The sequence below is a fragment of the Lygodium microphyllum genome, chromosome 8 (assembly GCF_053477565.2).
Source record: "Lygodium microphyllum isolate KBCC chromosome 8, Lygodium_microphyllum_v1.1.10, whole genome shotgun sequence".
NCBI classification, from domain to species: Eukaryota; Viridiplantae; Streptophyta; class Polypodiopsida; order Schizaeales; family Lygodiaceae; genus Lygodium; species Lygodium microphyllum.
In genome coordinates, this window is record NC_141142.1 from 131,484,957 (window position 1) to 131,510,856 (window position 25,900).

Sequence of the window (25,900 nt, forward strand, 5' to 3'; positions counted from 1 at the left end):
TTAACATATTGTGACTCTTCTCTTCCAAAATGGGAAATTCCAAGTCGGTCTTGAAGGCCGTGGAATTCCTCTTCAGTAATCCCATACTCTTCCTCAGCATTCTTTGCCTTACGAAAACAAAGAGCAAGGGCATCCCTTGCTTCCACACTTGCTGCTAAACAAGGGGAGGAAGCTGTGGGAATTTCAAGGGAGAAGGCAGCACAACCAGAAGCTCTTGTTGATCCTGATGACAATCTTCTTCTTTTTTTAGAAGGGGTTACCTGCTCTTGCAAGCCTACAACATCCTTAGGTTCAAATATGAGTGAAAGTACGATACTGCGTGAAAGTGTGCAACCAGTTCACGAGCGATGCCTTCTCGCTTCGTATTTGCTAATCGACAATACGACGTGAATTCGGCCAAGCGATCTCAAGAACAATATCTCCTCACTTCCTATCAAGGGGTAAACAAAATCGCACAAATTCACATAAGAAACACTAAAAGTGGACCTAAACTCTAAACAAGCTTGTAAATTTGCAAAAAAAGTCATAAATGCCTAACCACCGTGTTTATATAGAGCGAAAAATATTTGCCACGTGCGATGCCACATAGATAGCCACGTGGATGGCCCATGCAAAACCTATCCAATTAAACAATGCCACGTGTCACGGACCCCGCAGTTATAAAAGATCGATTGTAGCTTACGTGGCTCACTTTTCAAACCCAAAGCGCGAATACACAGCCAGGTCGAGATCAACTTCGCCCTATACCGGTCACCGCAATTATGGCGCGAGGAGTTGCTTTTTTAACCTGCGCTTAAATATAGTCGCGTCGTATCAGTCACCGCAAATATGGCGCGTGCAGGTGCTTTTTAAACATGTGATTCATTGTTTTCACGCCGTATTCAACACTACAAATCCATGCCTCACTGTTTTCGTTGTTTTCACATCATATCGTTCACCACAAATACGGTGCGAGAGGTTGCTTTTCAAAACTTCGTTTCACTATATTCGTGTCGTATCATTTAACCCATGCTGCCTATCGCAAATACGACGTGAGGAGTTACATTTTTGACCCACGGTTTTTCCCTATCGCACCGTATCGGTCATCCGCAAATATGGCGCGAGGAGCTTCACTTAGAACCCGTGCTTTTTCTCCTATCGCGCCATATGTGTTCTTTCTGTTTGGGTTACTTATGGTTTTTTAAAATTCTAACTAGTTTCATTTTTTACTCATGGTTTTTAAATGTTCTAACAAGTCTCATTTTTCTGCAAGTTCATGGCTAGGACAAAGCAGACTGCAAGGAAGGTGTATATAGACAATAAAGAGAGTGAGGAGGAGACAAGGCTTTCAGCTTCTCAATCTTTCCATCCTGAGATCCCACCTACCCCTGGTTGCCCTCAGTCTCCTGCCATGGAATCTAAACAATCTAGTGCTGAGACAGTGTCTTCTCCTACCCAGAGTAAGCTTCATCATGTATAGACCTACCCTACAACAACTACTAAGTTTCCAACCTCCCTTAAAGCCCCTATTCAACAAACAGAGCAACTTGGACCCTCTTATGCCCATGGAGAAGAAGACCCTTCCAAGCCAAAGAGAAAGAGAAAGTCAAGATTTTTTTATGTTCAGAAATGTTTTAGTGAGATAAGGAAGGCACAAAGAGCTACACAGCATGTGATTCCAAAGACAACATTTATTAGGGTTGTCAAATATATTTATTTTAGATTATCAAGGGTGTCCACTGAAGTTGGCATGCAAAAAAAAAGGCAGCTTGCAACCATTCTTTGCCTTCAGGAGGCTGTTGAAGACTTCGTTATTGATTTTATGAATGATGCTTGCATTGCTACTGCCCACGCTCATAGAATGACTTTGATGAATAAAGACTTTAGTATGGTTAGCAGAATCAAGTATAGGTCCGACAAGGTATTAAGGCCCTTGCCCACTACTGATAAAAAAGCATTTGAGTTCCTTAACGTTCCTCCAAAATTGTTTAGGAGAGTGAAACGGCCAATGATTGAGGATGTGACACATTTACACCTTGCAAAGACCACCTCCGAACAAGTGTCTACCTCTCAAGAACCTAAAGAAGTCGCCCATCAAGAATGACCACAGGAGATTATAGAGTCAGAGGATGAAGTTTGCAAGAGAAAAATTGATGTCCTTGGTCTTGTCAATCTGAAGAGAATGGATGAGATATACGGGCAAATGGTTGTGAATGTCTCTTGCACTTCTTCAGAAGACTATCTTAGTATTTCCCCTGAGGACAAAGGAATGTTTGTTAAGAAAGATATTTAGTTGTCAGATTCAATAGTCTTTTGTTGCATAAGATAAGGATTTTTGGCTCAAATTTTTTTAATTGAATGATAGTGTTGTTTTGTTCATTGCAATTGACATTCATTTGGTTTTGCTTTTGGTTGTAGGGCGTTGGTTTATTCTCTTAGCCAACAAATCTCTAAAACTATATTCATCGTTGATCCACTGTTATCAGTGGAATTGTTTTCAAAATCTGTTCAAACATAGAATTATTTTTCAGATCGTTCGATCCAATTACAAACTACCATATTTTTTTTCCTTACGTTGAAAGGTATGCAATTTTGCAAAGGGTTTAATGTATACTTCTTTATAGTATGCATTTCTTACTAACATTTTACTTTGCAGAGGACATTGGAGCTTAATATATATTAATATTTTCACTCGAGAAATTATCCTTATGAACTCTCTTAGGGGTATCCACGTCAAGCAAAAATGTGTGTTGAATACAAATCCTCACTTTTTGGTTTATTGTTTATTTTATTTATTGTCTTTTTTTTATAACATGTTTCCATTTACAATGCTGGGAGGTTGGTGGTAACCTTTTTGGACACTACATATGAGGATATTGTTGATCCTCAAAAACCATATAGTTTTCTCTTACAAGAAGTGCCCTTACAAAATGATGTGTATTCTTGTGGATGGAGAGTAATTTTAAATGTTTGTAGGACAATAGATTCAAAGATTCTCAAGATAGATGGGGTTAATGTAAGTATCTTTCACATTCTATTTTGAGCAACGTTATTAGATTTTGAGCAACGACATTATTATCAAATTTTATAATCGTTCCATTTCTTTGTTTTTACTCCCTACAAGTACGAACTATCACTCACCTTACAACTTATTACAATTTTCCTTGCAGTGCAAAGATTACCCTGATTCATACACATGGTGGATAGGAGAGAGATGTATCAAGTTAATTTTGGATAGGGCAATCACGCCAGTCAACCCGGACTCTCCTCCACATAAATCCTTAACTAAGAGTAAGGCAAAAGGCAAGTCATCTGGAAAGACAAGTAAGGCAAGCTCCACAAAGACAGAAATGCCAACACTTTCTCATCCATCTTCTCATCTACCCCCTCAAGAGAAGAGGGCCCCTGTCCAAGTTAAATTCTTCAACCAACCAAAAAAAAAGCCATTACAACTACAAGATCTATTGTTTCAAAATTTGACGAAGAAGTTACAATGATGAAAGACGACAAATAGATAAAAATGGCAAGATCTTTGTATATCTACACTTCAATTTTGTAACTCTTCATTCAATGAAAAGCTTTTTATCCAACGTAGTGTTTTCAATTTTATGGCTCGAAGCTTACAATCGAAGGAGGCCAGCAACTCATATAAGAGAAAAAGTGTTAATCTCTTTTCCCTACTACTTTACCATTTACTTTGAGCTTATATTCTAGGGATGTACAGTCTAGCATCTCCAAGGTATCCCTTACATCTTTAAGATTCCAATTGGAAGTGATATTTACCTCCTTTTCTATAACTTGCACCTTAAGATTGAAGGGCATGCAATCTGTATCTGAATCCAAGGGAATCCACATGCCTAGTTTAAGTTTGTATCTCCTATAATCAAAACCTAAAGCAAGAGTTTGTCATGCTATATTATAACATAGAGACAAGGATTGGGGACATACAATACACCTCATGGTGTCACCCTTATGATCAACATCTCTAGATTTCCAAAGCTTCCCTATAATGTTATCTAGTTCTGCACTTGCAAAATTTCTACTTAGCCAAAGATCTAGGCTTGCAAGGAATGCAGCCTACATAGTGGCTTATCAGATTGGCAGACCAAAGCAAAATCAAACAATTGGGCATTCTCCCATACATAGAAACAACCCTTGTGGGAAGAGACTATTGGCTGACATATTCGGTGGTCAAACCAAATTCTTATAGGACCTCATACCCTCTGTTGTTGGGAAGACCTTGGCTTTTTGAAGCAAGAGCAAGGACGAACCGGTTCAAAGGAACCCTAACCCTAGGCAGAGGACCCAATAAAGTGGTGTTGAAGTTGTGTGGATCGCAAAAAGGCAATGGATCTATGTCCATCGAAGTCATAAAAGACTCCTCCAATGAAGTAACATATGGTACATCATGAGACAAAGTGACTGTCAAACACATCTTTCCTAAGAAAACATAGGCACAATCCCTAACAGTGGGTACTGTAAGCCAACTACCGAAGGAAGCAAAGTCATACCTCCTGCCTAACCCGAATTGACTTCTGAAATCACCTCTGATAGCGAAATAGAAGCATGGAAGTACTGTTCTCCCTATTGCATGGCAATCGCAGGGTCAGAGACAGAGACAGAAGCAGAAGTAGAGGACATAACAAAAAGCTTGTTCTTCTCTTACAGAACATTCACAGATGCAAAAACAGAACCTGAAGAGGAAAAAAGTGATAATGCAGATGAAGATTATGAAAGCGAGCTAGAAGGATCTATCCTACTCACAGAAGGCAAAGATGAGGAAGACGTTCTTGACGTTCCTAAAGCATTAGAAGCAAAAGATCCCTTTCTATTTGACATAATGATTGAGGCACCCTTTGAACTGATCCATGAATCATATCATACACAAAGCCTTTATATTCCTGTGAGACCTACTAAAGGAAAACTTAGATGTGTTTGCATGGTCGTATAAAGATCTAAAGGGGATTGATCCCACAGTATGCCAACACCACATCGATCTAGAGCTTGATGCCAAACCTGTGAGGCAAAGACAGAGGCGTATGAATCCCAATTATTCTGCTCCGGTGAAGGCTGAATTATTGAAGCTCCTTCGTTTATTCCGTGGCTAACAGTGAATGGATTTTGCCCATTGTAGTCATAGCCAAGAAGAAAAGGAAACTTCGAATATGTGTGGACTTCTGAAAGTTAAACTTGAAGATGAAGAATGATCATTTCCCTATCTCTTTCACAAACCAACTATTGGACACAGTGGCATGCCATGAGCTCTATTCCCTTTTGGATGGATTCAGCAGATACAACCAAGTCTAAATTGTAGAAGAGGACCAATCCAAAACCACCTTCACAACAGAATGGGGAACCTATGCTTATAGAGTGATGCCCGTTTGGGCTTTGTAATACTCCTGCTACCTTCCAACGAGTGATGATGGCTGTCTTCTAGAACCATCTGCATGATTTCATTGAGGTGTATCTCGATGACTTTTGTATCTATAGACTAATCCGTGAGCATTGGGGACACCTAGAGCAATGTTTTGACGGATATCGAGAGTATGGGATTTCTCTCAATCCCAAAAAATGTGTTTTTGATGTCTCATCAGGAGTTCTTCTAGGCCACATCATCTTTGCACAAGGGATAGCAACATATCCTACTAAGATTGAGAAGATTGCCGCCTTAACAACCCCAACTAACCTTAAGTAATTGAGGCGATTCCTTGGCCATGTGGGCTATTACAGAAGGTTCATTGCACACTTTGCGACGAAGGCAGTCCCTTTGCATAAACTCCTAAGAAAAGATGTCGAATTTACATGGATCACTAATTGTGACGAGGCATTTAACACCCTGAAGCAGTGTTTGATTAAAGCACACATCTTGCAGCCTCCTGATTGGACAAAGGAGTTCCATGTTCACACTAATACATTAGTTGAAGGCCTAGGTGCAGTCTTATCCCAAAATCCCCCCTCTAGGTTAGATCAACCAATCTATTATGCAAGCCGAAAAGTAACCAACTGAGAGTGGAACTACACAGGACAGAGCTTGAGTGTCTAGCAATGGTGTTGGCTTTGGAGAAGTTTCGACATTATCTACTATCGACAAATTTTAAATTCTATGTGGACCATGAAGCCCTTTCCTTCCTAATGAATAAGGTTGATGTGAAGGGAAAAATGATGAGATGGCTCCTTCTGTTTCAAGAGTTTGACTTTGAAGTGGTTACCAAACCCAGTCGCTCTCATGTCCTGGTTGATCACCTTTCGTGAATCCCTCAAAGTGATGATGATGAAGAGCAAGATGATCGAGACCTTCCTGATGCTTCCTTATTTCTAGTTGAAACAGTTATCCCATGGTATGCAGACATAGCCAACCTCCTGGCAACCCAGCAATATCCCCCTGGCATCTCAACCGTGAGCATAAGAAGCTTTTGTTGGAATCATCCCCCTACACCCTGTTAGGTGGCACTCTGTACAAGAAGGGCAAGAACGAAGTCTTGCGAAGATGTGTTGCAGGAGAAGAAATCAGCATGGTATTTAAAGCATGCCATGATGAGCCATGTGGTGGACACTTCACAAGAGAAGCAATAGCCAAAAAGGCCTTACTTGCAGGATATTGGTGGCCAACCCTTCATAAGGATGCTTATGCTTATTGCAAACGGTGTGATGCTTGTCAACGAATGTGAAAGCTTGCCAAATCCAATGCCATGCCTTTGCAACCCATTCTCGCCCTAAAGCTGTTCGAGAAGTGGCGGATTGATTTCATGGGCCCCATTGATCTGCCAACCAGACGGAAGCAGAATCGATATGTCCTTGTATGTATGGATTGTGTCACTAAGTGGTGTGAAGCTAAAGCCCTGAAGCGGGATGATGGTAATAGTATGGCCTTGTCCTTGTACGAGGATATCATCACCCATTTTGGCAATCCCCTAGAGCTTGTCAGTGACAGAGGTACCCACTTCCTTAACAAGATTATGGAAGAATTAACAAAACTGTATAAGATCCACCATCGCAAGTTCACCCCCTATTACCCCAAAGCTAACGGCCAAGTTGAAGTCACCAACAATCGCATCCTCTGCTCGATCCTGATAATGACGATTGCCGCACATCGCCGTGATTGGAATGATCGACTTACAGAGGCCCTCTAGGCGTATAGAACCTCCCATAAGGCAGCTACATGACAAACTCCTTTCCAGTTGGTATATAGAACAAAAGCCGTCTTTCGTTATGAACTCGAGCTACCCTCTCTACGCGTGGCCATCAATGAACGCTTAGGAGATGCCGAATCCTTGTAATGCCATCTCTTGCACTTGAAGTGTCTTGATGAGATCTGCAGGATGGCCCTACAATGCATGGAAGCCACCCAAGCTCGCAAAAAGGTCTATCATGACAGCTTCATTAAGTAGAAGGAGTTCAAGGAAGGTGACTTAGTTCTCACTTACGATTCTTAATTTGACAAGTTTTCAAGCAAGCTTCAACAATGATGGATGGGTCCTTATAAGGTACTTGCTGTTAATCCGAATGGCTCAGTCCAAGTCCAGACAGTTAATGCCTCCAATGATCCCTTCTTGATAGGCCTGAAGAAGTACTTCTCTCCCTAGGGATCTTGACAATCACAGTCGACCCACCCTTTTTCTTTTGGGAGTCGCATTACCCTTCTTCTTGTGTTACTAATAGCCATTACGCTCTTTTTTATGAGGTGGCATCCTTCTACTAGCCCCTCCCAGACACATCCCATCCTTACTCTATTCTCCTCTCATCTGATCCAACAGTGGTAGTGAGGATGGTCCTAACACATGGCATTTTTACCATTCTCTTTATTAAAGAAAAAACAAATATATCGGTCATGGGAGAAAGTCATGCCAACCTATTCTTCGAGACAAGGTGGAAACACCCTCGGGAGTAGGAAAAAAGAAAAGAAAAAAAGAGAGAGATAGAAAAAAAAACAAACTACTATGGGAGAAAAGGAAGCAATTCCCTGTCATAGCAGGCCTCGTTCCAAGAAAAGATGGTAAACACCCTTAGGCGGAAAGCTGGCTGTGGAAAAGGTGGTAACACCCCACGGTTCAAGATAGATAACGTACCGGCAGAACTTCTTCAGAGACCATTTCAAGCCACCACCCTTGGTGCGCTATCTCTGCAACTTCATTCAGTCCACCGTCTGATCCCTTCAACAGATGATCTCTGTTCTAATCCAATCAAAGTACAAGATGTGTTGGCTGCCTCCCTGGGTACGCCTCATTTTCAACACCTTGATAACAATAATAGACAAAGTGATCTTCATCGGCAACCCCTTGAGTGATGCAAGATTTCATCCTAATAGGATGGGGATGTGAGTATGGTCTGCCCTCTGTATCTATCAGAGAGCGTAAGACAGAGGATGGGATGAGTGAGTAGTCCTTTTTCCTTCAAATCAAATGAGAGGTGAGCTATGTGGAATGGAGTATTGCACGCACAGGTTGGGCCTCTCAATGCACAAAGCACAATCTGTTCCCGTGCAGTGCACTATAGGGCTCCCTCGCCTTTCTTCTCGCACCGTATGCCAACATAGGGCGGGATGCACAATTGCACCATCAAATGCACCCATGGCATACAACCTTTGCACAAGTGCAAGTAAGGATTACATCAATGGGTGTAAGGAACGGGTTGCCCTCCTGTATTCTCCAACAGAGTGTGCGACAAAGGGGGATCAGAGTGTGATTGGTGTGTCCTCAAAACAATCATTGAGAGGTGAGGATTGAGGGATGCTACAACAATTGGAGTTAGATACGTTATCGTTTCTCTATGCACCCATGGGATGGGTCTTTGTCATCATCACCAGACACGTCACCCTATTCTGTACATTATAGCCTTCCTGCTTGCACGTATGCTAGACAGGGTTGGACGCACTAATGCACCATTAATTGTGCACCCTGGCATACTCCATCTGCACCATCCCCTTGTCCATTCCTCAATCGAGTGTGCGATCTAGGTTTCCATCAATATTACCTCGAGTAATGTATGTTATGAGGCGAGTGACTGTTCTCTCATCCCATCTGAGTGGCCATGAGCTGAGTGACTATCCTTCATCAACGACAATGACCTCGATAGGCTTTATCAACCAACTACCTCCCTAGGTGTTGCTGCATGGTCCCTGCCATACTAGCTAAACATTGGAGCAAGCTATGGTACCTCCTGCAGCCGACTCCAATCCTTCTGTAGCAGTAATGAATGGTTCCTTTAACCATACGCAAAACCGGCCAAGTTTTTCTAACCCTGTCCTTATGATTACAAGTGCATGTTATGTGTTAAGTGTGGGGACGTTAGAGTCCAGCCGGTTGACAAGTTCTAGGCGGTGTTTATGCATCCAACCCTGTCCGTTAAGGTTTTCAGTATGGGGACGCATCCCTGCACATCTATGATACATACCCCTTGGCATATGCCTCAATTTGCTCATGCATTTATGCCATGACCTGCTTTTACCCTGATGGGGTCCCCACCCTTTCACTTTCACTCCACCCTTGGGACAGTTTTTTCTCTCTTTTCCTTTATCCCTTGTTTTGAAGTTTTTCATGTACACGCACCCTACGTTCACCGAAACCCCCACCTAACCTTCCAATCTTGTTCGTCCCTTCGAACTGACCATTTTTCCTTTTTATCAACCCCTGTTCCGGCCGACGGTTCTTGAGATATTAATTTTTGAACAATTTTCTGTCACTTGACTGTGTTTCCATGTGAACCATCCTTTTTGCTTCGGAACCACAATCTGACGTGACAACCTTGCCCTATACCTTCCATATGACATTTTTTTCTTTTACACCCTTTCATTCTGATGCACAGTTCCTCGATTATTACTTTTTACGGGTTTTTAGAACATTTTCATAGGTATTTTTTACATTTTTTCATATGAACATGCCTTATTTTCACCGAAATTCCCGTTCAATTTGACAACTCTATCTAGCCACCCTTTTCCCACATTTTTTCTTTTTAAAGGTGTTTTTAAGCGTCTTTTTTGTGTTTTCCGCATGTAAATCCCTCCTTATTCCCCCAGAAATGAGTTTTAATGTGAGCACCATGTGAATACCCTTTCCTTGGACATTTTTTCTTTTTGCTGCCCTTCATTTCAGTACTAGGTTCTTTTCGTATTAATTTTCAAGTCTGTTTTTTGGGTTTTTTCCATGTGAACATATCCTATCTCGGTCAGAACCATGTTTTGCCATGATAAGTTTGTTGGGCATATTATTTTGCACATTTTTCCTTCTTTTTGCCCTACGTTTCAACTCATGGATTTTCTGATATTCATCCTCGTACATATTTTCGAGGTCGTTTTTCGCATTTTTTCCATGTGACCGCCCTGATTTCACCGTGGACACCTTGTCGCACTTTTTAGTCATCTTCTCTTCATTTCTTGGCACTTTTTTTTTTTTTGGACTTTCGTTCAGATGCATTATTTGCATGTTATTCTTTTTTCTTTGTTTTGTCATGTTGCCATGCACCTCACCTTGCGCATACACACGCATGTTTTGGCTTTTCCACGCCTCACAAAGTCCTCGTGGCGTCCGCGACTCCCCCATCATCGTCCTAGCCCAGTCTGATCCCGCTGACACAAATTTTTGTACCCTCGCCCCATGCTTATGTGTGGGATGAGGGGGGGACTCCCTTGATTTTATTTTTCTTATTATTATTCTTATTATTTATCTTTTTAACAAAAATTTTAAATTTAAAAAATTTTACACCCCCCCTTCCCGATGGTATCCCCCCCTTCTCTCTCCCCTTATTTCTTCTCCCTCCCTTACGTCTTCCTCTTCCTCCCGCCATCCCCCTCCCTCTCTCTCCCCTCTCCCCCATCTCCTGCCCCTCTATCTCCATCTCCTCCTCCTCCTCCCGCCTCCTCCTCCTTCTTCTTCTTCTTCTTTTCCTCCTTCTCCTCTGTCTCGCCTTCTCCCTTCTCCTCCCCCCATCTCCTCCCCTCATCTTTCTTCTTCCTTCTCCTCCTCCTCCTCTTCTTTCTTCTCCTTCCCTTCACTCCCTCTCCCACCTTTCTCCTCCTTGCCGCCTCGCCTTTGGCCGTCACCATCGTCGTCCTCCCTGCACCGCCGATGCATCGTTTACCCTCCATCGTCTACTCACCACCCGCCGCCCGCCGCCCGCCGTCGGTGCTGGTCATCGCCGCCCTCCGTCTGTGTTGTCGCCACTAAAGTGTTGTCACCGCCAACGTTGCGTCGCCTCCCGCCCACCCCTTGTAATAACCCCCCTCCCTCCCTTCTCCCTTCTCCCTTCTACCTTCCCTACCCTCCCCCCCACCCGCTACCCCCCTTCCCTACCCTCCCCCCTACCCGCCCGTCCCCCTCCCCATAACCCCAATTAGCCCCTCCCCCCAACTAAACTTAAACCCCCTCCCCCAACTAAACGCAACACCCCCCCCCCCCCCCCCCCCCCCCCCCCCCCCCCATCTAACTGCACCCCACCCCCCTTCCCTCCCCATTAAACCCCCCTTCCCACCCCTCCCCCTCTTAGCCCCCTTTCCCCCGTGCGTCCCCCTCTCTTCCGATTTCCCCTTTTTACATGCCTTCTGTTTGCGTGGCACTGTGAGTGGAGTCGTGCACGTGTTCGTGCGCTTGCAGGGTCATCGCAGTTGTGCATGATTTTTTCATGTAGGAGTCCGTGTGGTTTTTCGAGCGGGTGTTCATGCGCGTCGGACTCATTCGTGGATGTGCGTTGCTGCTGTTCACACGCATCTCCGATACCTCCTTTCATTTTTCAAAAACCCAAGAAAATACCTAAAAATACTTCAAAATATTTAAAAATGCATTAAAAATCATATAAATCCAATAAAACCCCAAAAAAAAAGCTAAAATTTTCTTTGACAATTGAAATTTTTCTAGATTATTTTCCTCATCATAATTGCAAAAAAAGTAAAATATTTAAAATCCTTTTAAAATTCATTAAAAATCAATAAAAATAAAAAATAATTCCAATAATTTTCAAAAAATCCTACAAACTCATCTGCATATTTTTGGCATGTTTCATCTGCTGGAAATATATATGCAATGAAAAAAAATATTATTTTGAGACCAAAATGCTAAATTTTTTACCTAAATTCATCAAAATCTCATTTTATATTAAAAAAATAAGCTTTAAAATGCTAAAAAATAGAGACACATTGTTGAAACCATATGGTTCAATTTTCACTCAGGTTGATTGCTAAAAGCTCGTTATTAAAATTCTTAAAAACCCAAAAACATAACAAATCCAAAAAAACAACAACAAAAACACATAAATTATAAAAATAAAAATAATATCAACACCCAAACACTAATCAGAATTAACTAAACCAAATACGACCCCACTCATCTCGCCTTGATATTTCTTTTTTTTAAATAAGATGTTTCATTTTTTTTCAGTTAATGGCTTTTGCTTTTATGTTGGATTCATTGCATCTAGGGAACCATTCGTGCGACCTCAGTTTCTTGCATACACACCCCTGCCATGTATTTATTTTTTATATTTCTTACTTTATTTATTTTTTATCACCCCATAACCACAATTAATTGTTAAAATAAACTTTAATCAACCACTTTTTCACATGCGCTCGCGCCAAACATACATTTTTCTAATAATTTAAAATAAATAGTCGTTCACTACGCACGCGCTTTGTGCACCACAGACACATCTAAGTTTATTAAATTTGAACCCGCCATCACAAGTGTATGCACTATACAAAAAGTGCTAAATACAAACTTAATTTTTAATCAATGAATTTGCATTTAGAGACCTCAGTCTGGGTATCGGAGTCCGAGTTTCGTTTAAAGCACCATTTCACCCTAATAATTTGTAATTCTAATTTTTAAGAAAAAACCTTTGTTTTCTTATTAAGCTTTAACACCTAATAAAATTTCACCCATTTTTAAAATACTTTTTTAAAACAAACCATTTATTAAAATTGATTCCCCTCACTGCACTTATTTCCCTTTTCAATAAATACGCTTTATGGGATGGGCACGTGCAATCTTTCGAGTTGTAATTGCTTACTGAAGTTCTAGTCATGTTATGAGTGGGTTGTTGTTGTAATATGGTTTGATTTCTCTGATACGATTACGGGTACGGTTTGTAGTTTTCTTTTTTGTCTGATACATGGATTTAGGGTGTTTGTATGTCTTGCATCACATGAAGGTTTCGATCGCATATGTGTAGAGGTCATGTCGAAATTTTTCTAGGATGTGGATTGTTTGGGGTGGTCAGTTGGGCCAGTCACGTCTGTGTGTGTTTATTATGGTCGATCTCTTATTTGTGATTACTCTGTTGTTTTGCAAGCATTCCATGTGATTGTTTGTGTGTGGTGTGTGTGTAATCTATCTGAAGGGCACCTCAAGCTCTCCTCCAGTTCAGTATGTCCCCTTGGTATCTCATGATTATTCTTTATTGTTGGAGTCCGAACTTATTGGCAAAGCAGTCTTAGCCAAGTTCATCACACTCTCCTTACCACTCAACCCAGAGAATACTGATACTTGTGATCAGTTTCTAGCCTCTTACAGTTAAGAGGTCTAGTCCTGTCAAAGGAACAGTTGTTCAGTTGACGCCTAAAAGTTTGGGCAAGGCTCTGTCTTTACCCTATCAGGAAGACTCTCTTCCTACGGCTAGAAAATTGTTTTCATATGAGGATATCCTTAAATTGTTGTAGAAGCAGACACATGATGTGTTGGATCCCAAGAAGGTTCTTACCATTTCTGGCATCAGTATCTCCATGATTTTCAATCCTGTGTGAAAGCAACTATGCCAGTTCCTTCAGGACTGGTTTATGCCTACCAATTACCTTTCAAAGGAGTTGTTTATAGCTTCTAGAATAGTGTTGAAAGGCATAACGATTGATTGGAGTTCCTACCTTCTGTCAAAAATGGATCAACACTTTGTCAAGGCCACAAGGGGCAATGTAACTAATGTTACATTTGGTTCCTACCTTTCTGTCTTTTTGGCATATACTGCCCCTTCAAAGAAAGTTTCTACCTTGATAGTTGATCCACCAAAAAGCTCCTCCCCCTATTGAACACTCTGATGTCATCATTGAGGATCTTGATCATATCCCTCCTGTGGTAGTTCAGAGGAAACGCTTAAAATGAGTGGCTGAATTAGTTCTAGCTCCTCCTTCAGTCTCCGTTCCTGATCAATCTAGCAGTCACCTACCAACTTTCCTCACAACACCGAATCTTTTCAGAGCACATCATAAGGATACTTTGAAGATTTCCATCCCTTTAGTACAACACTTGGTAGCTAACAATGCAATTCCCTTCCTGTGCCAAGATGTTCAGCGTTATATTGAGCTATCAGTGATGACTGCACGTATCCAGTAGCTCTATTCCTCTTGCTATGATGAGGTCCAACAAACCAAAGAGGAGCTAACAGAAGCAACTATCGAGCTAGCTTTTGCTCATGAGTATTTTTTTTAATCTTTGTACCCAAATGGAGCAATAGACTAAGATCATTGATGCTCAGAAAATGAACATTTCTAGTTTGCACACTCAATTGGCTAACACTAAAACCCAAGTGGTTAATGTGACTGAGGAATGGCATAGATTATTGAAGGAATATCAAGAGCTTCAGGCTCTCCTAGCCGCCTAGACAGAGGAGCTTAAGCTAGTAAATGCCACCTTAGAACAGAGCAAAATCCAAATTCAGCAACTGGTCCAATCACGTTCTTCTACATCGAGTCCTGAGCAACCAATTTCTTATTTGACCCCTGTGCTCCCCTTGTGGACTTAGCAGTTCTCCAATAACAACCCACGTTATGTCCGTTGTTCCAAGCTAAAGTGGAAAGTCTGCAGTCCAGGATGGACTTATTATGGTCTTCATTTGAGCAATTTCAGGAGTATATTCCTCTCGACCATTCCTCAATGATGGATCTACCTTCTTCCAGAGGATGGTTGGAGTGGAGCTTGGTCTTGTGATTTGCTGAAAAAAGTAGTCCGTATGGTCTTTGAAGATTCTGTGACTTCGAATACCATGCTGCTATCTTATATTATTTATGAGGTGATCTGTTAATTCTCGATGATGAAGATCTGACTTGGTATGTAGGAGATGTGGTCTTACAAGCTGCCTTATATGTCAAACATTTGGAATTGAGGATAGATTAAATGTTCGAGTGCTATTCTTCTAAAGTGGCTGCTTGCTCTGACACTTTATGGCATACAATGATTGATTTCGTAGTCCTGAACCAACGACAATATAAAGCCTCTACTCATGTGCAGAACATCAACCAACTGAGGGTGGATATTTTAGCTTATCTTTCAAAGAACCATCCATTTGATTCATCATTCTTTGATGCCTACTATCAACAATCTGCTTTAGGTCCCTTTGTTCCTAGCTTATTTGATTATCAACAAATGGCCCATCACTATGATGCTTATTTTTCCCTTTATCAATCCAACTCAGCAGTCATCTTACCTCTCCTTTTCCAACCTCAGGGTGCACCTCAAATTCCAATCTTTACCTATTGTTCTTTCATTGAAGATCGAGTATTTTCCCCTTCTTCGCCTTGTCCTTCCCCATCTATCCATATTCCTTCCACTTTTCCTGCTTATCAATTAACACATTTCTTAATTGATTCACCTAAATTCTCAACTAATCCTTCTTTAGCTTATTCGTCATTTTATGATTTTTCATACCCATCTCTTCATCCTCTTTCACCCATTTCTCTTTCATCTCCTACCACTTTTATTTCTCAACCCCTTCAGTTGGTTAGTGGCTATGAAGGATTTGATTAGCAGATTCCAAGAAGAATAGGATGGAGCTCAACTAATTCTCTTACATGACCACAGATTAATTGGCCATTAATTCTAGGGAACTTGACAACTTCTAGTCAAGCATACCAAAATTATCTCCATTTTGCCCAACAATATTCACAATCTCCAGATCCTTTAGTTAGATTAATAGTCCACTTTGCTTGGTACCTAGCATATATGCATAGGCATTCCCATAATGATCAAAAGGCCATTCCAAAGTTATGTATGAATGTCAATGTGAACATTGATTCCCACCAACTGAATATCCTATATTTTAGCAGATACCTTGTTTTGCTAGAAAGGATGTGCTGCCTTCAATTCTTCCAGAATCCTCCAAAATCTTTTGTAAATGAATCCTTATCCATGGATCGTTTTCGTAATCATCAAGATTTCAAGACGGATCATCTTCATTGATACCCTTGAATGTATCTTCTATGTTTCTTAATGATATATCCCTTTTGGAGGTGCCATTCAAATGGTTGTTTTGTATTTGTGTTGTGTTAATTTTTATGTGATGAGTTTGTGGTGGTTAAATATTGGATTTGTTCGAGAGCTCTCTTTTCGACTATTGAACTGGTGGTGATGGTGGATGGAAAGCCTATGATGCAAAGCTGAAGAACATCTTATATCCTTTACAAATTTGTTATGACTTTCTATTGTTTATAAGATGTGTTACTGGATAAATGTGCTTTTCTTTAGTTATATTCTTTCTTAGATATAGGTGACAAGTTGGGGTCGTGGTTGGGTGGATTATTGAAGATACTAATGAAGATCGAGTTGAGCTCTTAATGAACTTATATTACCTCTTTCTTAGGTCACAAAGACGCTTCCTCATTGAGTGTGGGAATATGTTGAATGCTGAAATAACTAGGTTTTTTTGTTGATCTTTGTTGTTTTTTAGGCTTGAATGTTTGATTTTTTATGGATTTTGAGTAATGATTAGTTGTTTTGGAAGTGTAAGCTCATGATGATTCTCAATAGTAATACGAGGTTCAGTATGATCTTCTAATAGATTCTGTTGAGGTTCTAATTGGTTCTGATACCTTTTGTTTAGCTTCTGTTTTGTTTTGATTTTCTTTTGTATAAAGCATGGATTGATGATTGATAAAGGTTGAGGTCTTTTGAAAGATTATTGAATAGTCTTTGATAGTTTGGAATGGCTTTAGTATGAGTTATGAGGTTCTTATGTTTTCTGTTGACCTTCTGTCACCCTCTGTTGAGCTTCTGTAGAGCCTCTAATTCTATTATGTTCTGCTATGTAGATCTTTTGTAAGTATTATGTGGAATGTATGTGTGACTTTGAGGAAGTTTTCTAGCCTTGGAAGGAGGTGAATGTAAGTTCAAAAGAGCTCAAGGAAGTGGAAGAAATAGTTGCCGAAGACTCAAGAGAAGACTGGAGTGAAGTGACAATGATGAGCTATGAAGAGTCACTGTAGTGGCTCTGGTGACCTTTCATATTAGACACACCTCTTGGAAGGGGTATCCACAACCTAATAAGGATTATTATGAGTGATTATTGAGTATTATAGTGAGGAGATGATGTACTATTGATTGAGAGAGAAAGAGAGAGTCAGAGATAGACAATTCTATGTAAAACAATGTATCTATTTATGAGAGATTGAGAGAGAGAACTATGAAGATAATGAAGATGAATCATACGTGATTATTTCCATTCAAAAGTGGTGTATTATTTTATGTTTTTTTAAGTTTTTAATGGATTCTATGAAGATGTTGAAGATTATGGTTGATTCTATCAAATCCGTGGAAGATATCTACTATGATGCTACGTGAAGATTTGTTATTTTCCTTGTTGTGGTTCTCTAAAGAATGAAACAAAAGCTTGTTGATGTTACAATATAGATTTTCTTGCAATAGAAATACCTTTTCCTTGGTGTCTCTTTTGGGGCTCCATTACTATACTCCAACTAGCTCCCTAAAGTAACCAAACTTATCTCTACTAAGTGATTTGGTAAAGATATCAACTACATGATCTTCAATTTTCACACGAAGTAAATCTATCTTTCTTGCACTTATCATTTTCTTGATGAACTAATAATGAACTTCTATGTGCTTTGATCTAGTATGGTAAACTAGGTTACTAGCCAATAGCACACTACTCATGTTGTCACAATGCCATGTGACCTTCCTGTCAAATTGTATACCCAAGTCATGTAACGGTTTCAAGAGACAAAATGCTTCATATGTAGCTAAGGCTGCACCTCTATACACTCAGCCTCTGTGTGCTAGAGAGAGCAATTGTAGGTTGCTTTTTACTACTCCAATTGACCATACTACTTCCAAGACTAAAAGTATAACCACTGGTTGATCGTCTATCATATGCACATATAGCCCAATTAGTATATGTATATCCTATCAAATCAAGTGGCTCTCCAAACTCATAAAATAGCCCATAATCAAAAGTACCCTTCACATACCACATAATCCTTCTAACTACACCAAGTGAGGTTTGCATGGCTTTTACATAAATTAATCATCCCCATTGAATAACTGAGGTTAGGACGAGTAATTGTAAGATAGATCAGGTTGCCCACCATCTACCTATACATTGTAACATTCTCTATCTCACTGCTGCCAACATAAACTCCAAGCATAACATTATGATCTAGTGGTGTTTCCATGGGTTTACAATCCATCATTCCATACTTAAGCAGTATATCTTATGCATACTTTTTTTGTAGTAGCCGAATTCCTTGAGGTGTAGCCACTACCTCTATGCCAAGAAAATATTTCAACTCTTGTAAGTCTTTCACTTTAAACTCAGCTTGTAAAATGGATTTAATTTCAGCAATAGAATGGTCATCATCTCCAATAATGATCGTCATCTACATAAAAAACCAAGAATACATCACATATCTCTGTCTACTTAGTGAATAGACTGCGATCTGCATTTTTCCTTTGAAATCCAAGTTGCTATAAATTGAAGTTGATCTGAGCATTCCATGCTCTCGGTACTCATTTTAACTCATAAAGTGCATTTTTCAGTCCATACACATGATTGGGGTAATCAGGGTATACATAACCTTGAGGCTGTTCCATGTACACTTTCTCAATCAAACTCCATTTAGAAATACATTTTTGACATCCATCTACCAAAGCTTTCATCCTTTAGATACTACTAAAGCAATGTTAGTTCTCATAGTTGCCATTTTTGCAATCAAACTGAAAGTCTCCTCATAATTAAGCTGCCAATTATTCTCATAGTTGCCATTTTTGCAATTGAACTGAAAGTCTCCTCATAATCAAGTTGCCAATTATCCATGGTGCTTAATGTGCTAAAGCCCCCATCATGAGGGGAAGCCATGTGTAAGCCAAAACATTGGTTGAGTCCTAACTTGTATGCCAGATGAGGTCTATGTGTTCAAATAGTAAAGATGTGACCTTCGTGGGTTTAGGATTTGGGTTGGATAGAGTAGTTAAGTTGGTAGCAACTCAAGACACATTGCATCGTGTTGTGGAGTGTAGGAGTTATTAGGGACTTCTATTTTGGGTCCTTGGAATATTCCTTGGCTAACTACTGAATGTCAATAGGTGTGTCGATTAGGCTTACTTGACCAACCATCAAATTTGAGTGCAATGATTCCTCTAAATGTTATTCTTCTATGGGCTTATAAATGAAGGATGTAAATGTGCTAGTTGCCTTTGTTACAAGCACTTTTGATAATGTTTTGATCTCGATTCAGCATACAACCAAGGTATTAGAGGCCTAGAATCTATTAAAGAGTCATCATGAAACACGAAACCAAACATGGATTTTGAACTTGGAGAATCAACTAGCAACACCTAACTAGTTTTAAGCCAAAGCTGTCTATATTGTAGTTTATATTCTCAATTGGAGCCGCACAAAGATACTCGAGGGGAAACACCACATGAGGCCTACATCGGTAAGAAACCATTTGTCACATATTTCTGAACTTTTGGATATGAATGTTGTGCACATGTTCTAAATGAGAAGAATAACACATTAAAATAAAAAAGCACTAACTGTGTTTTCTTGTGTTATAGTGATGAGCAAAAGGCTTATGAATAGTATGATCAAGAGGCAAAGAAGATCATAGCAAGCCATGAGCTTTTACAAGTGTTATCTTTTCAAGTTACACAGAAATAGACCGATGGTGAGTACCTCACTTTGATGTTGATTGCTCTATGTTATTGATAACTTTCTCTTTCAGACTTGATTTGCTGGCACATTGCTAGATTTCTTGGGATGATAGTTACATGAGACATTCAGCTTCAATTAAAGAAAAGAAATGTATCCCAACATTGATTGAGAAGGAAATAGAATTTGAAGCTACTGAAGCACAAAATGCAATGTGAGCTACAATGGGCACAACTACCCAATGTTAGTCAACAAGATGCCATAAATGATAATTTAGGGCAAAACTACCGTATTTAGGAGGATTTCTAGACCACCTTTGCTAGTAGCTACTCTTCGTAAATGTCTTAACAAGTGATGCCTATATCATCGTGTGCGCAACTTTATTCCAACAGGTCTTTCACAAGCCTCTTACCATGGTTTCCTTAAGAGGCCTAATGACAGATAGTCTATGTGAACTTCATTTGTTCAGACAATCGTGAAGGTGCGACGAATGCTCGATTCTGAAGGAAAAGCTTGAACCCAGCAATCGCTAGGGGGAAGCTGGAGGTTAGGCATGGTGGGCTTTTTGACGAGGCTATGGGGTGCCCTGAGGTCAAGGCACCTGGCGGGTGTAGACAAAGCCGGCAACAGCTACTATCGACAGCCCAAACAAGTCGATGGAGCATGTGGAAATCCTCTCTCTCTCTCTCTCTCTCTCTCTGTGGGCGTCTTCTCTTCGATCCATCTGTATGCGTGTTTTGCAAATTATGTCTAAGTTTGTGGTTGCCTTCCCTTTTTGCAATCACATGCTTGCACCAGAGAATGATTTCTGTTCGATGGTTCTAATAGCTATGCCTGTCTGCTTGAAGTTATTCCATTTAGAAGACTCTAATTTGTCACTTACCTATGAACAATCACAAGAAGTTTTTGACATTTTCCCATGTGCTTATTGTGAATGAGTTTAACCTGGAAGTTGGCATAAGGAGAGCCCTCACTCAACATTTTGCACTAAGGAATCGTGGGATTATTTTATTTCAGCAGTTTGAGGTGGATATGTCAGACACAATATGGAAAATCCAAGTCATTCAAGGAGAACATGTCATTGTAGTTCAAAAATTAATCAGAGTCTTCAGTGTTGTGGACAAGAAGAGAGTGAGTGGCCTATGTGTGACCACCATGCGAATTTTGGTAAACACATTATATGCAGTTTTTCTGTTTGCCTTGTTCAAAAAGGATATTGATCAAGCACAGGTTCAAAAAGGATCCTAATCATGCACAGGCTCACAATTTGACTGGGTTAAAGCTGTCTAATTAATCCAAACGGTCATATAGCCTTTCTGTCAACTGTCCTTGTAGGTGATGTTTTCCTGTCTAAAGTTATCAGATTAGGGAATACACCCTACGAAATATTAAAATGAAGGCTGACTCCTATTGACTTTAGTGCTTTATTGTCATGCTTGTCAATTGGTTAATTCTCCTGATTGATGCTCTAAGGGAACTTGTCACTCAGGTCATTCATCTTGTGTGGCTTATTTGCAGTAACTGAGAGAAGGTGGGTAGAGTTCAAAGGTGATCCTGACCCAACTACTGTTCCAGGTTGCTGTTGTTTCTGTGCTTGAAAACTTGGAGAAAATTGACTTGTTCAAGTGCTCAATCGTTTGTTTTCTTACAGTTGAATGGACAAGTTGGTTATCTGGGCGCAGAAAGGAGGCACCGACTCCAGAGGTGAGTGCTTTAAGAGTCATGTCCTGGTTGTTTGGTACTTATTCTTCAAGTCCTAAGCAGGGCATCAGTTAGCATTTTGCACACATGCAGTTGGTATTTGTGAAATACTACTCAGTGTGAAATAAGTTATGGGATTCACTCTTGCACATTGCATTCATGTTTCAAAACTCACTTATAATGTACAACTGACTATTAACAGGAGAGCGCAGCACTAGAAGCTTACCGCAAGCAAGTGAAGATGAAAGCTGAAAGTATTTATCAACTTTTTGTCCTTTAGTATACAGGTTAGATAACAAAATGTGCTTTTTAAAAAGTTATTGCATTATTTAGGAACAGCAAAGTTGTATAGCAGGGATATTTATAGCCTTGTTCTAAGCCTTTTCCAAAAGCCAAGTACCATACCCAAGTTGTTTTACTAGAGGGCTGAGGTCTTCCTTTGCTAACTATGGATATTTCATGAACTAAATTCAGAACTAGATGGTAGTGTCTTATGATTTGAATGGGTGCTTAGGCCAAAAAGCCCTCATGCAAAAGTTCATTTAAAGCAGTCAATGAAACAAATGAAAGAAAGTAGAAGGATGGAGGATCTCAAAGTTGCTTCACTGGAAAGGAAAATGCACCTATTAGGAACCTCTTTGAGAGCAACTACTTCACTCTGTGGACTTGAGAGGAACAATGGTTGAATTACTGAAATGAGGTGAGAGCCAGTTCACAGGAAAGTGGCTAAACTCTTTCGTGAGGGATCCAACAAGGTTTTCTAATAAAGGATTGCCTTGATAGAATTGCTCCTTTACACAATGGTGGGGATAAACTTTTTGAGGAACTCACACACCAGTATGGTCAGCACCATTATGGTGCTGGTCTAGAGAAGAAACAATTGTATGGGCTGATGTATGAAGCTTGAGCCAGGGGCAAGCTGGTTTCTGGCAGGATCATTGTTTGCTTGGAGTGGAGTTGACTTTTTTATTTTTTGGTAATATGCTGATGAATATTTCCAGAGTGAATTTTATTATCATTGACCGAACCACCATATGCTATCACAAAGGTGATTTGCACAAATAGATCAAGTCATTAAAGAGTACTTCATAGTTAGTAGAATGTGGATTGTAATTGATTGTTGTGATATTTTCTCACCTCCCATGCCCCCTCTCTCCCTTGAATGCTGAATGTTCCTTCATCTCTTGGTCTCCAGTATACACGTGCACCCTATTGGCTGATCCAGTATTTATGGACAGACTGGAGAGGTGCTTATGATATATTTATTGTCCGAACTTCGGGAGTCTCTCCCAGATTCAGTTTCTCAGACCCTTGTACTTCAGCCCAAGGTTGCCAGCATTCAGTAACTCTTATTTTCTTCATTCTCTCTCTCTTAGTGTTAGTGTTTAGCTTTGGCATTCATGTGTATAAGATGTGTTTCATTGAGTAGTGTCCCCACTCATGTGGGCAGTGGGGTTTAGTTTGGATAAGAGCCATATTTCAGCATTACAGCACTGTCCTGGGTGTTTTTCACACCCTACTTTCATGGAGTTCCAAAAGTAGGTAAAGCTATATAGAGGAGTCCTTCACTAACCCTCACTTCACCTCCTTGGAGACGTCCCTTCACCATGTCTTTAGTGGGAGATGCAGGTTCAAAATGCAGGGAAGCCTATTTCCTCCGAAGACATGGTGATCACTTTACTATCCCAGCTGCCGCCACGATTCGGTACTTTTTATTTCGCTCTTATTGCTTCAGGGCGGGAGTCGACTCTTTGGTGGGAAGAGTTGGTTCTTATGGTCTTGGACCAGGAGGAACAATTGAAGGGACATAATGCTTCCAAATCAGAGGCATTAGTTGGTCAAGCCTCTCAGAAGAAGGGGAAGGACCAAATGAAGAAGAAGGAGGACAACAAATCCAAGAAGGACAAGGAGAAGGAATCAACTTGCCATATTTATGAAAAGACCGGTCACTGGAAGAAGGATTGCCCCAACAAAGACAAGAAGGATATCAAGAAGAAGGACACGAAGGACTCTGGAGCGGTGGCTGCATTCTCATCAGCTGCTTTTCTACACTTAGTAGTCATTGAGAACTCTACACCGACAACTTCTGATGCAGCGATGACAGCTCCCCAGGCTCGAGAGTGGATTGTGGATAGTGGTGTCTCACAGCACATGACTCCTTCTTCCGTTGGTGTTGCCCATTTGCAACCTTCGCGTGGGCAGATTCTCATCGGAGACAACTCTTCTATGTCTATTGCTACGCGGGGTGAGATGTAGCTTATTCCAGATGGACGTGGTGGTACCCACACTTCTTGTGAGAGTGCGCAATGGAAGAAGAACACGAACACAGAGGAGAGGAGAGAGAAAGCAGAGAATGAAGGAAGAAAGTCTGCACTGACTGAGATGAATGCTGAATACACTGAAATGGACAGAGCAGTCCCTACACGCAGTCCGGAGCGTCAGTGAGGGGACCAGGATAGACTGGAAGCAATGGCAGCACCAATGCCGGAGACGGAGATGACGGAGGCAGTGCTGAACCTGCAGAGCACAATGCTGGAATGACTGGGGGGGCTGCTATATATAGCCTCCAGGCCAGAAAACTGGCCGACCAGCCAGATCTGGCCAGCTTTGGCCAGATCTGGCCGACCTGCCCAGAAAATGGGCCGACTGCAGAAAAACAGCCCAGTTTGGGCTGTATGACACCCACAGGCTGCCGACTGACAAGGACAGCCACAAAATGAACTGATAGAGCTCCTCTGTCTCCTGTCAGACTCTGACAGGAGCTCACAACCAAGAGATGACAAACTGAGAATGATAAAGAGCAGGCTAACACCCCCTCTCAACTCCTGGGAGAGTCTGAAGACCCAAGAACCGCATGTGATGAAGCAAAGAAGCCTGAGGCAAAGGCTTCGTAAAGAGGTCAGCTGCATTGGCCGCCGTAGGACAATAGACCACCACCAGCTCTGAATCCACGATCCGCTCTCGAACATAGTGATACTGAACCTCAATGTGCTTCGTGCGAGCATGAAACACCGGGTTCTTGGCTAGAGCAAGAGCACTCTGGTTATCCACGCGCAGCTCCGTAGGTCCGGTTTGGGAAAAGCCAATCTCCGCGAGTAAGCGACGGAGCCAAACTGCCTCCATAGCGGTCGAACATAGGACCCGATACTCAGCCTCTGTAGAAGAAAGTGCCACAGTAGGCTGCTTCTTGCTGCTCCAAGAGACAGCACCAGATCCAAGGGTGAAAGCATAACCTGTAGTGGATCGTCTCGAATCCACATCACCTGCCCAATCAGAATCACTCCATCCAGAAAGGGTAATCCCATCTCCATACATGATCCCGAAGGATCGAGTCCCCTGTAAATAGCGAAGAACCCGCAAGGCCGCCTGCCAGTGATCCTGGGTAAGAGTCTGCATAAAAGAAGACAATAAAGCCACCACAAAAGAGATATCCGGCCGAGTGTGAAGCAGCCAGATAAGAGCCCCGACAAGGCGCCTGTAACGGGTGGGATCTGGAAAGGGAACTCCAGCTGCCAAAAGCTTGGACTCAGGGTCCATGGGGCAGGAGATAGGCCGACACTCAGCCATATCAAACTCCGAAAGAAGCTCGGAGATGTACCTGTGCTGTGAGATAAAAATCCCCTGTGCCATCTGATAGATCTCCAGGCCTAGAAAGAAGTGAAGGATCCCTAGATCCGTCATGTCAAACTCTTGCTGAAGAATGGACCGTGTATGCTCCACCTGCTGAGTGTCGATCCCTGTAATGATAAGATCATCCACATACAAGATAAGGAACACTGAAAGAGAATCCACAACCCGTAAGTAGAGGTTGGGATCATAAGCGGAGCGCGCAAAGCCACTTTGTAGAAAGAAGCGGTCAATCCGCTGGTACCAAGCACGAGGAGCCTGCTTCAAGCCATAAAGAGCCTTCCGCAGCGTGTAGACATGATCCTTCTTCCCTTGCACAAGAAAACCAGGAGGCTGTGAAACATAAATCTCCTCCTCAAGAACGCCATTCAGAAATGCAGACTTGACGTCCATCTGATAGACAGGCCAACGGTGGTGAGCAGCAAGAGCCAAAAGAACTCGTATGGTGGACATCCTGGCTGTAGGAGCAAAAGTCTTGAAGTAGTCCAAGCCTGCACGCTGTGCAAAACCCTTGGCAACAAGCCTAGCCTTATGCTTGTCCTGTTAAATGATGCGGATCTAGGACATGACACAAGCTATGGTGGATCAAAGATGAAGACCAAGTTCATAATGACATGGACAAGTAGAGATAAACTATTACACAAGTGAATTAGGTTCCAAGATAGATTAGCTTGGACTCATAAACACAATCTTGTGTAGAATTGACAATGACAGACACTTAACTGAAAGTACAAAGCAT

The 25,900-nt window shown here is 41.2% G+C and overlaps 1 protein-coding gene across 6 annotated transcripts in view; it reads left to right on the plus strand.

Annotated features, from left to right (window-relative positions):
• The first annotated feature begins 20,201 nt into the window (after positions 1-20,201).
• LOC148032865 (NADH:ubiquinone oxidoreductase, 17.2kDa subunit) overlaps positions 20,202-25,900 on the plus strand; it is a 103,148-nt gene continuing 97,449 nt past the window's right edge. The window contains exons 1-5 of one of the 6 annotated variants that reach the window (XM_087683532.1): positions 20,202-20,498; positions 20,851-21,000; positions 21,352-21,408; positions 21,485-21,537; positions 21,737-21,788. In XM_087683532.1, coding sequence (XP_087539658.1) covers positions 20,880-21,000; positions 21,352-21,408; positions 21,485-21,537; positions 21,737-21,788 — 283 coding nt within the window. In that variant the 5' untranslated portion in view covers positions 20,202-20,498; positions 20,851-20,879. The other 5 variants (XM_087683535.1, XM_087683533.1, XM_087683536.1 and 2 more) reach the window with 5 other exon arrangements.